The 16,690-nt window shown below is 35.2% G+C and overlaps 1 protein-coding gene across 1 annotated transcript; it reads right to left on the bottom strand.

Annotated features, from left to right (window-relative positions):
* Positions 1-1,985: 1,985 nt before the first annotated feature.
* On the bottom strand, positions 1,986-16,287 carry Cdk1 (cyclin dependent kinase 1). The gene is given in 9 exon segments (XM_047553077.1): positions 1,986-4,255; positions 6,318-6,459; positions 6,570-6,615; positions 6,618-6,732; positions 8,021-8,191; positions 9,810-9,933; positions 10,731-10,887; positions 14,237-14,298; positions 16,189-16,287. Coding segments are annotated over 8 exon segments (891 nt in total). The 5' UTR covers positions 14,274-14,298; positions 16,189-16,287; the 3' UTR covers positions 1,986-4,156.
* Between the last annotated feature and the right edge of the window lie 403 nt (positions 16,288-16,690).

Genomic DNA, 16,690 nt, shown 5'->3' with positions numbered 1-16,690 from the left:
GGAAAAAAAAAACCCCAGACTCTCTAAAGGGCGCCTCCTGGAGCCAGTCCATACAGGGACTGTCCCAGTTGCTTCAGCTCCCACAGGCAGGTCTCCTCTGCACACTATGACCCTTTATTAGCATGGTAATTAAAAATCCCAAACATTGCATTTGTCACCCAGTAATGGGACTTCTGATTGATATTGACTGGCTAAAAATGTAGCCTTTTTTGCTCATCTGGGAAACTGCAATTTTTTTATGTTCTGAGCCATTTTCCATTAGTGTCTGTGCATGTAAAGTATTTTTAAACAAGAAGCCAAAAAACATTCTAAAACTGTTCAGATTCTAGCAGATTTAGATTGAAGCAAATGCTCAGCTTCCCATTTGGATCCTAGAAGCCGTGAAACCACATGAGAATACATTCAATATTTTCTTGCACATAAATACATTTGTCATGATACCAGAACCATTGAGACAAATGGCTACGTTCAGTTGGGAAATGTGCCTTTTCCTCTCTGTATTATAAAGAATGTTACACTATAATTCTTTGGTTTTATAGTTACAGTATTTTTATAGTATAGGAAATGTATTGAGATAGCATGTGCTACTTATGTTCTATAAGTTCTTTACAATATAAAGAACTATTCATATTCATTAGAAATAAATCCACATATATTTTTGCTGTTATTGCCTTATTTCCTTAACAGAGAGGTATAGCCATGATTTGAAATAATTTCTCAAAGTAAGAATAACAACCTGTAGAAAAATGGATTTCACAGAATTCTACTGACTGGCCAAAAAAAAAAAAAAAAAAAAAAATGGGTACAACATATAAACATTCCTACAAAGTTTGTAGGTCCTTTGGTCAACAGACATGAATACATCTATACCACTATAATTATACACAAAGAAAATGAAAAGCAGCAGTGAAAACAATGACTACAAGCTACAAACCAAAAGATTTCAAAGAAAGAAAATGAGAATATGCAATTATGAAAGGATTTATACTACAGGATTTTTTAAATTGAGGGATTTTACTTGGGAGGCTGAGTCAGGAGAATCCCAAGTTCAAGACCAGTCTGAGCAGCTTACTGAAACCCTGTCTCAAGGGGGTAAAAAGAGATGAGAAGGGATGTAGATCAGTGCAGAATGCTTGCCTAACGTGAGGTCCTGGGTTCAATCTCCAGTACTACGAAATTTTTTTTTTTAAAGTTTACAAAAGTTATTTATCAGGTGGCACACTGGTATTGACTATTACTTGGGATTCTTGAGGGTTTAAATGACAGAAATCCAATTTTAAAACAGCTGGGTTGGAACCAGGACCTTAGAACATCATACTCCAAGAATCTCTCCATTCAGTTGGCACAGTAGTGATGGTGTCTTAGGCTCTCTAGTCTTGTTATCACAGTTTGGCAATCTCAGCAAAGAATTTTATTCCCTGAAGGTTTCTATAGCAAACAGGATCCTGATGGATCTTGTGAAGTCATTTGCCCTTTGAACCAATTACTGTTGGATTATCATGTATTGTGTGACTGATCCAATCTATGTCATCCTTATGAACAAGGAATGGAGAGCAATTATAAGAACCTCTTAGAATTACTTGTAATAGTGGAGTTTCCCAAATAGGGAAATTGCTACCTAACTGGGGTAAGAAAACTGGTTGGGTTGAAACGCCTTACTTTAGTGGCCTTTTCCCTTCATCCTTGAGGCATTAGTTCTGTTCAAAACAGGATTCTATGGCCCTATGAAACTTTCACTGACTTGTTTTTAATGTGTCAACTAGTCAAATATGAATGGAACTGAAAATGACCTATTATAAACTAGAGCTTGCTAAAGCAACTTTTTTATTTGTTCCATCCAACAGTTTTCAAGGTCTCAAGCACTTTAAAATACTACTTAACAATTAATCTAAGACTTTTTATTTGGCCATTTTATTAACTCAATTTTATTTTCTCAAAATGTGATGCCCACATAAATTAGTTTTATAGCACATTATGAATTAACTTCTATGCATGACCGTATGTGTATTTAATTAGGAAAAAAACAAAAAACCTCCTCCAGTGACTAGGGATAGTACACTAAGATTTTCTTGAGAGCAGTTATCATTGTACTATGCTCAAGAATCTAAAGGTCTTACACATTGGTGACTATACATGAAATATATAGCCGCCTCCTTCATCTCAAGAGTAGACCGAAATGTACACTGAAGTTCAAGATTGCACAATGCCATGAATTTTTAAAAACATATATAACTAGATATAGGCCCAAGTTGCCAAACTTGCCACCAACTGATAGCTTCATCAAAATCAGCTTGGGGAACTTTTAAAAAAAAAAACTAGTTCTTGGGATCCATTTCCCAGTTTTCAAGATAAACCCCATAGCATGTGTAACTTAAGAACTTACATGAGATGTAGATCCAATTTAGTAGCCTTTCACCAAATCATTGAAGTTGACATAGTTACATAGAACTTTATGAGAATTTGGAGCAGGAGCAAAAAGTAGGTCAATCATTATGGCAATGAGTGTTTTTACCATCTATTTCATTTTCCTAATCCACAAGGCAGTTCTAAATTGATAAACTGTTGACTTTTCAAACAATTAAGACTCCATGGAGTAAAGTAGAATTCTAAGCTGCTTTTACCACATCCATAAGGTTCCAAACATGTTTATTTATCTGTATATACTGGAACAAAAGTACATAGAAAATAACACTGACAGTTTCTATTTATTTTACACTGAGGAGGGAAGTTTGTAGTTAATGCTGATTCTGAATCACCAAAGGGATGCGATCACACTGGAAAAAATTATCTAGTTCATTGTCTTCTTAGGTAAAGAAGCACAAGACTATAGAGATGCCATTGTACCATCTTATCTTTTTGACCTTTCATTTACCAAATTCCTACCACACAAATTGTAACATCCTCTGTAATTAGACCCCAAATGACTTCCATCTGCGGGCTTTATGTCTTTTACAGCACACTGGCTTCCACTGAATTCCTAGAACAAGGCAACCAAAGTGCAAATTTTATAGGTTCCACTGCCAAAGAAAGTAACCCATACTTCCTTCTAGAATACAAAATTTTAAATCAACATAGACACTCATTACATATCCAATGACTGTGTTGGGTGCAAGGACCAAAAACACAGGAATGCAGATTCTAGCCATAGGTAACAAGAAAAAAGGTAGGAGATGTAGCCAAGAAAATAGATGTACACTAAGAGTAGAAAGTTTTTTATAGGTATTTCTCTTAACTGTAGCAAATATTAAAATTAGGCTGCTTACAATAATGACAATAAGCGCATTATGAAACAATTTAATTTCCAGAACCAGTGATTTTAACTAAATACTTTCATATCAGAACCTTTTTAGAAGGTGCTAATAAAGAACACTGTCAAAACTTTTAAGTCAGACTTGAAAGGCAAGATAAGTTATTACCCTTCATACAATTATACCTTGACCAAGGCAGAAGAATTCACTTAGAAAATGGCTTTCTTAACACACCTAAAAATAGGATAGTTCATAAATTTTCAAGAATGTTCTTCCCTGCTGTGGACAGCCCTTGATCTTGACTGTAAAACTTAGCAAACTTTGGCATGCTCTAATGTTAGTTTTATAAGTTACTAAAACCCCTATAAATTTAGCATCATTTCTTATATCTGTAGAGTGTTCTCATTCTGAATGCTTAAACATTTAGGTCACAAATTGAAATACCATAGAAAAATATTCATCTTTAGACAGGTTGTATAGTTACCACATGTCAAGAAACTGACAAGATTAAACATTCAGAGCATAAAAATACTTCAAAGCATTATGAAATTTGAACTTAGCACACTTTCATAAATTTTAGTAGTTTCAACTACAGGAAAATATAGCTGCTATATAAGGATTGAGATGATTTAAGCTAACTCAAATATTCCCCAATTTCTGAAATCCATAGATTTTATAGTTTTATTAAAGTAACAAATAGTTGTCACAGTGAGATCTACACACATATACAGAATTATTACATTTAAATTCATATAGAACAATATTTACATTTTAAGTTATACTTTTGAAAGTAGAAGATGAAGTACAGATGAAGTTTTACAACAAGAAGAAAATATACAGGACAAAAATAGAGTCAACAGTACAACTATCCATCCTCCATATAATGTGGATACTTTTTTGTCAGAAAGTTACATCTTCTTAATCTGATTGTCCAAATCATCAAAATATGGATGATTCAGTGCCATTTTGCCAGAAATTCGTTTGGCGGGATCATAGACTAACATTTTCTGTGGGGGTAAGAAAAAAAGAAAAAGGAAAAATGTTTAAAATTCATTTTTTTAAAATCTCCATAAATCCTTTAATTTTTAACCAATAAACCATATGCAAATAAGTTTAGTGAAAAATCTACCAAAATAACATTTTCATTACTTTAACACCAAGCTACATAAAATGTCTCATTCCTCCATATTTACCCTGTAGCTCTAGAATAACCTACTCCTTAAATTATGGATATCTCAACCTTTTGAAGTTATGTAGTTATGACAGAGATAGCGTTAAAACAAAGACAGAGATTCAGGAAAGATATCTAGTTAATTATATTTACTTAGAGGATTAATAGTCATCTGACTAATTTATTACATTCTTAATATGGTGGCAATTAACTAGTGGTTTTTGATGCAGCTTCCAATAAATTCCAAATTTAAAACAAATCAAACAGAAAACACTATAGCACAATGTATTATAAACAATTAAAAATGAATCATTAAATGAATTATGATCAGGCAACCTACATACAAATTATTCTACACATCACCCAGAAAAGCTAAAGAAAGTTTAGAATTGATCTAAAATTCTCTTAAAGAAATATTAACCAAAAAGAAAGCGAAATGAACAAGCACACTAGAGATTTTTTTTTTTTTTTTTTAACTAACTAGTTACCATTCAAACTCTTACGTATCCAACACTACACTATATGAAGGGCTTTGGATATAGCATGTCCATTAATCTTTACAACAAAAGTAATTATTTGTTCCATTTTACAAATGAGGACACTGAGACTTTGAGGCTAAGCAACTTGCCCAAGTTCATACAGGTAAGAAGGGATAAAGCTGAAATTTGAATCCTGGTCTAATCAACTGGGGAGATTTTAACCTTGGGAACTTCAGCAACATCAGACATTTTTGGTTGTCATACTAGAAAGTAGAGGGCTGTGATGTTGCTAAACCTACTACAATGGACAGAACAGTTCCAGTAATGAAGAATTATCTATTCAAGTTATCAATTATGGCTAGATTGTGCAACCTCATTTATAGTATTTGAGTTTTGTTTTTGTTAATCAAGTGAACTGTGTTCAAGAACACATATTCTGGGCAGATTGGGCCTAGGATATGGAAGGGACCTTTAAGTCAATGAACACCACCACTACACAAACTATCTGAATGGCAGATAAGGACTCAGGGCTTCTCTCTACATGACTGGGAAATCTGAGCTTAATTTTGTGGCATGATTTATGTATTATGAAAGACCAATTAAAAGATCTACTTGATGATAAGGCAATCTTTTTTTTTCTTTGTTTAAACTTGTCAGGCTTTATTTTTTTCTGGCATCAACCTTACTTGGGATTTGTAAAAATTGGTTCATTCTTAAAATTCAAACTTAAATATTATTCTAAGACAAGCCTCTGGAAGCAGGCCTTTTAAATCCTAAGTCATTTTATTCTTTGTCTTGCTTTTAAAGAAAGTAATTGTTAACTGGGAATAGCAATATAATAGAGGGAAAAGATTAAGAACTGCATTAATCCTTCTAACCTTTCTGATGGAGGAAACTAGGCACAAAGTAAGAAATGTAGTTCAGGTTATAAATGGTTTTAATAACTAAAAATATCAAGCAGTAAGAAAAACACCAAGGTCTAGGATGAACAAAAAATGGAACCTAGTAGTAAATACTGAGACAAAAAAAAGCTAAAAAGAAAGACTATAACTCATCAACTTAAAAAAGTGTAAACAAGAGCTGGGGGTGTGTTCAATGGTTAAGTGCTTGCCAAGTATGCGTGAGCAATGCAAAATAAAAAAAGAAAAGGTATGTTAACCCTAGTGTCTGCTTTAGAGCATCTATAATAACCCATCAGTTTAAAAAAAAAAGAGTTTTCGTGCCAACTAGTGTTTCTTGATAGCTAAGATGATTCTAGTACTATAACAGATAACTAACTCAACAGATGTTGGTTTTCTTCCTATTTCCCAGACAAAAGAAATGACACTGAATACACCCAGACATCAGTGTTAAAGTCAGTATAATTATACAGCGCACTAATATATATCTCACTGAGAGCATACAGAATGTCTTTCTCACCGAGAGCAAATCCAAGCCATTTTCATCTAAGTTTTTGACATGGGATGCCAGGCTTCCTGGTTTCCACTTGGGAAATGTATTCTTATAATCCTGTAAAGATTCCACTTCAGGCCACACTTCATTGTTGGGAGTGCCCAAAGCTCTAAAAATCATAACAAAACAGAAAACTGTTATTAAGGCCAAAATATTTTCTTATTATATACATGTTTATTACTTTAAAAATTTTAATAGCTTGTTACAAAATAAAAATACCTGAAAATCCTGAAGAGTTGATCAATTTCTGAATCTCCATGAAAAGTGGTTTCTTGGTTGCCAATTCTGCAAATATGGTGCCTATACTCCAAATGTCAACTGGAGTGGAGTAACGAGCTGACCCCAGCAATACTTCAGGAGATCTATACCAAAGTGTCACTACCTATTATGAAGCAAATTATACACAGAATAAGTGTGGTGCATTAAACTACCTAAATTACCTTTATAAAGCTGTAAAATTGCAACCAATAATACTGTTTGTCAATTAACTCTACACAAAATATAAAACTGAAGCTAAATATTTCATTTGAGTTCTATTCTTTAGGAGAAAAAAAGATAAAAACATACATCTTTTCTTGCTTTTAAAGTCATTTATGGAAGGATCAAAACAGTTATATAGGGGCTGGGGTTCTGGCTTAGTGGTAGAGCATTTGCTTTGCATGAGTGAAGCACTGGGTTCAATTCTCAGCACCACATTAAAAAAAGTGAATAAAAAAATGCCTCAGCAACTTAGCAAGCCCCTGTCTCTAAATAAAATATATATATTTTTTAAAGGCTGGGTATGTTGCTCAGTGGTGGAGCCTGGAGTTCATTCCCCAGGTACCAAAAAACAAAACAAAACAATAAAAAAAACCCCAGCAATATAGCCTATCAAAAAACAAAACAAAAGACCCTATTGATATGGATTTGGAGGTGATATTCTATAAAGTGAAGGTTCTGCTTACATGCTAAAATGGTGCACAAATAAGAAACATGAATAAACCAAGTTAGTTTACTCATGATCTAGAACTACTTCACCATTTTAGTATATCAGAATGATAAAAATGTCAACTCTAACTTAGAACAAAGCTAATGAGCTCAACAGCATTTAAGTCAAAAGTACCAAATAATTTATTTATACAGTCATGGGAAAAATAATAAAAAGGAATAACAAGGAGTCAAGACATCTACCCAGAAAGAATACTATCATCAGTTTTTATCTTCAGTCTTTGGGTAAAACAGTATACAACCTCACAAAAGACACAGATTCTCAACAGTTCTTTTCTATACAATCCAATGTTTGCTTTTCCTCTAGAAACACCAAATGATATGCCAAGCCTTCAAAACAACACTGGTAACATGACAATGAGGTGGGGGGTGTAGCTTAATAGTAGAGCACTTGCCTAGCAAGAGCAAGGCCCTAGTTTGACCTCCAGTGCCACACACACACACACAAAAACATGATTTTATGTGTGTGCTGTATATGTGTGTATATATGGTTCTGAACAAACCATATATCAGAAATAGTAACCCTCGAACAACAAAATCTTGTAATGGATCTTTTTGTGTATCAGGGAGCATCCAGTCAGGAGACAGAAACCAGTGACTTGGAAAAAAATCTGTATATATAAAGAATCAAACTATAACCAGATCAGAATGAGATTAATAAGAAATAATGAGAATTCACTTACTTCATGTGTATATACCCTAATAGGTATTCCAAAAGCTCTGGCAAGGCCAAAATCAGCTAGTTTAATTGTTCCTTTGTCATCGATCAAGAGATTTTGAGGTTTTAAGTCTCTGTGAAGAACTCTTCTAGAGTGACAAAACACAATCCCCTGAAGGATTTGGTACAAATAACTCTAGAAAAGGAAATGTAAGTTAGAAATTTAATCTTACCACATACACCTTTCTAAATATTCATAATCAATTTATTTCAAAGATTTAAGAAATTATGATGCAGGGAAATGATTTACTAAAAAAGCGTACAGGTCTTTTGAGACTAACAAACATTTGTGTGGAGGAAGTCCAATATGTTTATATATTCAAGACAGACATTCTTGATCATCCTTCAATATACTTATATCAACTCTTTTTCTCTTGAATAAGGTTGTTCTTTTTCATATCTATCTTTCATCTTTACACATATATTACCTCTTTGGAAACAATGGTCACAGATTCAAAAAAATGGCAAAGAGGATATTATGATTATATATTTAAATGGACTGCTATTTAATACTTCAGAATTGTTTTATATGTCATTTACCAAAAACAATGTAATTAACATTTGAAGCAACATGGGTATTACAAAAATTTATAGTATACATATAAAACAATGACTTAAGGTTTGAAATTGGAAAATACATAAAACCAGTAACAATGACTGCCTAGCTGTTTGGGAAGCTGAATGTATATATCCTAGCTGTTAAACCAAAATAAATGCTTGATCCATGAAGAATTTAAGGCAAAGAAGTGGGGGGGCATAGGCAAAGGGCTTACTGAAACTACTAGAAAGACATTTATTATTCTGAATATGGACAAGTCATTTATAAATGACTCTAAGCTACATAACTGACTCTAAATTAAACATGTCTCAGAGTAAACTGCACAATGTTTTAGAGGGCAACTGGCAATATCTACCAAGATCTTAAATGTAAACAAACCATCTTTAATTTAGTTCCAGTTCTAAGAATTTATCCTATAAGGTCGAACACAAAGATAAACATATACAAGAATATTCACTGCAGCATTGCTCATAAGAGTAATAATTACCAAACTGGAAAATAACTGGCCATCAATATGAAACTGGTTTAAATAATCACATAAAAATTGTAAACGGACACAAGTAGATATACACATCTGATAACATTTTACACTCAAAAGGGAAACATTCATATGTACATATAAATGATTTCATTTGTGTAAGAGTGCATGTTTATACACATAGAATGGACATAAATGTGTAAGATTATGACTATACCAATTACTCTCTGAGGAGTGGCTTGCTAAAGTTGGTATAAGGCACTTTTACTTTATGTATTTTAGTACTTTAAAAAAATATATACAATTATAATTTAACTGAAGTATAACAAATGTCTACATTACATTGATCAAACATTTTAAACCAGGATAAAATAGAATCATCTGCCACTACCACATTGCTTCAGGCTTTTTGCTTTTTTAACACATCTGTCAGCTAAAGAAAGACCATAATGCCTTAGTTTCCAACAATATAATACACAACAGTGTTTATCAGCTTTGTCACCTCAGACACCACTTTTCACTAACTAGAAGTATTATCTTGGAAACAAAATAGGCAAGTGTTAATCTAATCTAATCTATATAGGAATAAATAAAATATATTTCTCATTCTATTTTCTAACACCTTTTCCAAGTATATTCCCACAAAACCCTGATATCTATATAGACTCTTTACCTTCACAGTATATAAATATTAATAAAATTAGGTAAGCTTCTTACCTTAACAAGTGAAGAATCCATGAACTGACCAGGAGGGATAGAATCCAAGTACTTCTTGAGATCCATGGAAAGGAATTCAAAGATGAGGTATAACCTGGAATCCTGCATGAGCACATCTTGAAGGCTAAGAATAAAAACATTAAAAAAAAAAAAAAAAAAGTGTAAACCTCTCTTTTTTCATAAAAATAGTCAAATTTCATACTGATTACTATAAAAAATGGGGATAGAGAAGATGGTAACTCCTCTTTTTTCTGTAAAGGACCTTAATGCAAAGCTAGAATTTGAGATAAGACAGTAATTTAAAAATTAAGCCAATTTACACAGGAGATACTAAATTTATAAATAACCTATATTCCAAAAGAACATATATCTAGGTTGGCTACTCATTGCTCAGCGTTTGTCTTTCCCTCCAAGTAAGTAGAAATAAACTTTAAAGTAGAACCTAACCTTAATAGCTGCTCCCTATCTCCAACCCAAGCAAAATACAATTAGATTCTAAGCTGAGCACTCCTGAAAATACCCTATCCAAATACCTACCTAATTTCTTCTTTTTCTCTCCTTTTTAATTTGATCTAGCTACCTGGTTTTAGGATAGAGGATAATTAGAAACCAGAGCTCCCAGAGTAGGCGCACTGGCAAAGCTCTAAGAAAAGGGTTCCTCTTCTCCTATGGCCACTTTACCACACGTTTCTAGCCCCAAGGACTAATTCTCACCACCAAGTTCCTCTAAGCCTGTTCCTGCTTTAACAGGTCATTTATTCTTTTTCACCCATGCCTAGCATTCACAATAAACAAAGAGTAGGACTATTCACCATCAGCAAAGTCAGACCACAGACTAAGCAAATATGAAAATTTCCACACTGAAATTCACATTTGAAACAGTATAGGGAAAATAGTTTAAATTCAGACATTATACCATACCTGACTATATTTGGATGACGAAGTTCTTTTAATAGAGAAATTTCCCGAATTGCAGTACTAGGAACCCCTTCCTCTTCACTTTCTAGTCTGATTTTCTTCATGGCTACCACTTGACCTGTAGTTTTGTGTCTACCCTTATATACAACTCCATAAGTACCTGAAATAGACAAAGTAAATATCTGCTATGCAACACCCCACAAACTAAAATTTTTTTCTTTTTCTTTCTTTCTTCTTCTTTTTTATTTTTTTTTTAACAGTGCTGGGGATTGAACCCATCCTTGCACAATGCAAGCACTTGTAGGCAAGTGCTCTACAGTGAGATATATCCACAGCCTAAAACATTTTTTAAATAACTGAATTCTCTAAAGTGTCACAAGATAGAAATATCCTGTGGCCAGATGGGAAGTTATTTTACTCATAATTATACCCTCATTGCTTCCTAAAGGAAAGTAAGGTTAATTACAACCTATCACATATATGGTTTAGAAATAAAAATCCAAGTAGCCATCAAAAGTTTTCCATAAATTTAAACTACCATTAATGTTCCAGTACATGGAATAGAATAAAATGGACTTTTCACAAACTGAAATTTACCTCCTGCCACATATCGTACGTGATACAAAAAAAGGCACAAAACACAGTGTAAAAAGTTTGGTCTCCTAAATAATACTGACAGGAGTTTTACATATTGATGGGATTTGTTGTTACATATCATACATACACACTGTGACAATATAATGCACCAATAAAAAAAGGGGAAAAAAGGCAAAAATCCTCATTCGGAAAGAGACAAAACACTTGTTTTTACTAGGTATTTATTAGACCTCATGAAGCTTACATTACCTACTACACACTGGGAAAACCTCATACCCTTTTAGAAGTTAACAAAACACTGATTCTCATTATGTGGGCTTTGGATGAACAATGTCAACATAAGGAATGGCAGAGGTGGGAGGAAGGTGGACACAGGGAATAGAAATGGCAAGGAAGCCTAACTAGCTAAAGTTCATATACATGCTGCACTTAATTCCCTAGATAAGTGCTTTTTAAACACAGGTTGGAGTTTCAGGGCAGTGTTGAACCCCTTGATATACATAAATTTTGTTGAGTAGTTTTTGCTTTCCATGACATTTTCAGTGAAACTTAAAAATGATTAGAAGCCAGGCGCATGCTTATAATTCTAGCAGCTCAGGAGGATCTCGAGTTCAAAGCCAGTCTCTGCAAAAGTGAGGTGCTAAGCAATGCGATGAGATCCTGTCTCTAAATAAAATACAAAATAGGGTAGGGGATGTGGCTCAGTGGTGGAGTGCCCCTGGTTAAAAAAAAAAAAAAAAAAAAAGGAGCTGGATGTGGTGGCACAGACCTGTAATCCTAGCTACTCAGTATGCCGAGGCAAGCAGATCACAAGTTCCAAGCCAAACAGGACAACTTGGGAAACCCTGCCTTAAAATAATATTTAAAAAAGGTTGGGATATAGCTCAGTGGTAGTGAGCTTTCCTAGCATGCATGAGGTCCTGGGGTTAATCACTCAATGCTTTCATTTTTTGGTACTAGGGAATGAACCTAGCAGCACTTTACCACTGAGCTATATCCACAGTTTTTATTTTTTTGTTTTGAAATGAAAAACTTATGATCCTCCTGCCTCAGCCTCCCAAGTCGGTAGGATTATGGGTGTGAGCCACCAGACTTAGAGAAAAAATATGTTTTTTTTTTTAAGTGATTAGAGTTCATTTTCCTAAGGCCATTTCTCTAAAGGTAGCAATATTTCAAAAAAGCCTAGGAGAGATCAATTTAAGACAACAGAAGACTTATCCCAGAAAATCAAGGAAAAATAAAGTAGAACACGGTCAAGTTGTGGAAGTTGTGAATTGTAAACAGTAAACCTCCATTTGACAAATATTTAGAAGTCATATTAAATTCTAGCTAAGTGCCTACCATCGAAAATATAGTTGTTGACTATAATCCAAAAAGACGTTAAGACAGGAAAGAGTTCAAAGAGTAAAATGACAAAATTCAGATTTTTATTTTAATTCAGAAGAAAATGAATAACGACTTTGTGGTATTTGATGAGGAGTTTGGATATATTTTTTAAATGAATTAGGTTACCTGGGTGTGGTGGCACACATCTATCATCCCAGCGACTTGGGAGGCTGAGGCAGGAGAATCATGAGTTTAAAGCCAGCCTTGCTTTTGTTAAAGCAAGGTGCTAAGCAACTCAGTGAGACCCTGTCTCTAAATAAAATACAAAATAGAGCTGGGGATGTGGGTCAGAGGTTCAAGGCCCTGAGTTCAATGCCTGGCACCCCCCCCCACCCCCCCCCCCCCCCCACAAAAAAAGAATTAGGTTGTCGAAAATGAAAAAAGACCTCAATGTCAAGAGGGATAAAAAGCAGGCAGGTCTGTTCAGCGTACAGAGATTGAGGTATTCACTGCCAAATGAAATTATATATGTAACCTGTGGATCTTTGGAAAAAACATGAAGAAGTGTTTAGTGGTAAGCATATTTCTACAGCTTATTGCAAATGCATCAAAAAGAAAAACAACATGCACAGATAATAAAGTGTGACATAACACTAACATCTTGGTAAAGATGTTACAGATTTGTCATATAAATCCTTTAACTTTTAAGTTTGGAAATGTTCAAAATTAAAGTTTTCTAAAAAATCAGTTTTTTTTTTTTTTTTTTTTTTTTTTTTTTTTTTGTGGCAGGGTTCGGAGGTGTAACATAGGGACTGAATCTGACCTCATATATGCTAGGCAATTGCTCCTCAAACCAAGTACACCACCAGTCTTTATTTTTGAGACAGGGTCTTGCTAAATTGCCCATGCTGGCCTTAAACTTGTAATCCTCCTGCCTCAGGCTCTGAAGTACCTGGGATCACAGGTATGTGCCACCATTTCCAGCTTAAAATCAGTATTTGAATACTAGACTTTAACAACTTTCCTGACAGAAACGAAAGAAAATTCTATATAGTGGACACCATCTAGACCTCATTTATCTCCACAAGTTAATTTTTCAATAACACTATCAAACACACAATCCAGCCAGGCAGCAGAACAGAGAAGACTATACAAGCCAGAGCAATTAAAAAGGATATTAAGAATGTAAAGTGAATGAATGATTATACACAAAATTATTGTTTTAGAATAACTGCCAAGAGCCTAAAAATATATTAAAAAATTAGTACACTACTAATACACTAACCTCTGCCTGCAGACCATACCCCTAAAGCACATACAATAAGTTATCAAATATTTCAAAGCACAAGCATTCCAAGTATTTGGTATCAGAAGCATAGAAGATTATGGGGGAGGATAACCAGGAACTCATATCAGAATAAGTTCTCTTGAAAAAGTAAACATTAAATTGTTATGTTAAAAAAAATAATGCACATTGTGCTGTAAGGTATCTTAATGGTTGCACTTTAATAAATATTTACATGTTTCCATGTTACAGAAGTAGCATTGTTGAAATGCTTTTTAAAACTTTCATTAAAATCACTCACCTTCTCCAATTTTCTCTATTTTGGTATAGTCTTCCATAGTTACACAATAGGTATGCTAGATCCTAAAATGAGGAGAAAAACTGATTTGATTATATGCCACTAATTTAAAGAGTAGTTTTAAGTTTTAATGAGATTCTATATGAAAGTATTTTCCACTGCCTTCTCCAGTATATAAAGTATCCCATACGTATTAATTATATTAATATTAAAATGGTTACAAGAGTAAAGAAACTTGCAGTAAGGCTTCCCAACTCTTCTTAGCTCCTAAAACACTGCATTTGTATATTCTACACAGTACATAGCTTGTTCAAAACAAATTAATCCTCAAATTCAGGCATCAACTTATTTATTCCAAATATTTCAACAATGTTATTTGAATTTATACTACTTTATGTTTTTATGAAGATGATTTAAAAAAAAAAAAAACTATGTTTTAAAGACAAGAGAAGGAAGCTAAACTGGTCAGATTTTTAACCACTAGAGACAAGATTTTGTTTAAAGCAGCAAAAAAATTTAAAGGTTTACAGTTGTTCCAGTGACAGTTTTAATCTTCTCCTTTGTTTTTAATAGCCACACAAACACTCAAGACTCTGAAGAGTAGCACCCTAAAAGAAAATGAAAAGTGCCATTCCACTGATAAAAATCTCATCATATCCTACACAGTGAAAAAAAAAAAAAAAAAACCCTATATGCTTGAATCAGAAAGAATAATAAAATAGAGCTGACAACCTGACATTCAAAACTACTTCACCTGATAAGTTCAGAAGATCAAAATACAGTTACCTTGTTAAATGGCCCCTAAGAATTTGGATTTCTCACATTCATCTTCAAAAAGAAAATTCAATCCAGAAAGTAGAGATAAATCTTAAAATGAGCCCTGTTAAGAGGCCTTTGAACCAGCTGCTCTGGGGCTTGACCTCAGGCACTGGTCGGTCAAACATGGTAATCTCATGAAATGGCTACGGACAATTAGCATTTCTTTCAACCAGATTTGATACACCTTAACTACAGTGAGATCGTTGAGCTCACTTTGAACAAATACCTAAAAATTAACTCAATTTCAAAGCTGGGCCTAATTCTCTCCCACCATTTTCTGATTCTAACAATTTAAAATAAAGAATGCTATTTAATGCTCCAAGAGCTCTGTAATACAAGCTGCAGGAGGTGAAATACCAATGTTGGCATCTCCCTACCCAGAGACCTCCAGGTCTTTAGGGGATTGCAAGAAGTGCACACAGGTAACTTAGATTCTTTTTAAAAAGTCAAGGATATAAAAACATATGTTTCTATCGCTTGGTACTTTTCAGCTTTTCTACTTTTTTGATAATTCCATATACAACGTCCAAGTATAATACATGAAAACCTTCTGGCTCTGAGACAGGCTAAGTATTCTTAAACGATCCGAGTGGGTAAGGGCGACAGGCACAGGAAGTCCGACAAGCCCACAAGTTCACGGATCGATTTCCCCAGCAGCCTAGTTTTAAGGGACTCGCGTGGGCACCTGGCCCAGGTGCAGTCTTCCTTTCCACCGCCGGAACAGGAAGGGGCAATGCACGGGCCTAGGGCCGAGCCTGGCACCCGCCGCTCAGCGTGGTCAGACCAATGCACGGATTTTGCTTCAACCCCGACCTGAAAGCCTCCTCCGGAAGGTCAGCGGCCTCCTCCTGAGCACAGTGACCTGGGTCCAAACCGAAACTCAGGCCAGGGCAGCCTCATGCCTCCCCTGGGTAAGCCCGCCAGGCAGGGCAGCCAAAAGCCTCCCTCAAAAGCCAGGCCGGAGCCCCTGTGAAGGCCCGCCACCCTCAGAGGCCCGGCCTTGCCCTCACGCAGTCCTTGCTGCCCAGACCAGTCTCGGGGCGATCACCCCGCTACTCCACTCGCCCGCTTAGGTCCCCGGGCCCGCCCCTGCCAGGCGACGCCCAAAGGCATGACCCTGACCCCGGCAATTCTACCCGGATTATTGTCCCGCGGCGACCGCGGCGGCAGCTACCCAGTCTGCGACTCCACACTCAACCTCCAAGTGCCAGCTTTGAAGCCAAGTGCGAACAGTTTCAAACTCACCGCGCTAAAGGGGCTCGGACCCGCCAATCAGGTTACCCGTAGACTTTCAAAGGAGCCAATCAGAGCCTAGCTACACTTCGCCTGGACTTCCCGGGAGGCTAGAGCGCGAAAGAAAGAGGAAACGGCGGCTGGAAAAAAGCAGGAGGGCGGGCGCCAACTGAATCTTTCATTCCAGGAGAGCATCGTCCTATTGTTTCTAGTCACAGGGAATCTACGATTCGCTCTTTTTTTTTTTTTTTTTTTTTTTTTTTTTATCCTCCCAGTACCGGTACAGTTTAAATTTATTGCTCATGACAAGAGTGCTGTTTCACTTACATCAAGATCCCATTATTTTCACTGTTTTAATACTTAAGGTTAGTGTATAACTGTACTTTTAAAGATGATTGATTAGTA

The sequence above is a fragment of the Sciurus carolinensis genome, chromosome 5, assembly GCF_902686445.1.
Source record: "Sciurus carolinensis chromosome 5, mSciCar1.2, whole genome shotgun sequence".
Lineage (NCBI taxonomy): Eukaryota > Metazoa > Chordata > Mammalia > Rodentia > Sciuridae > Sciurus > Sciurus carolinensis.
This window is presented reverse-complemented; position numbering and strand designations above follow the sequence as displayed.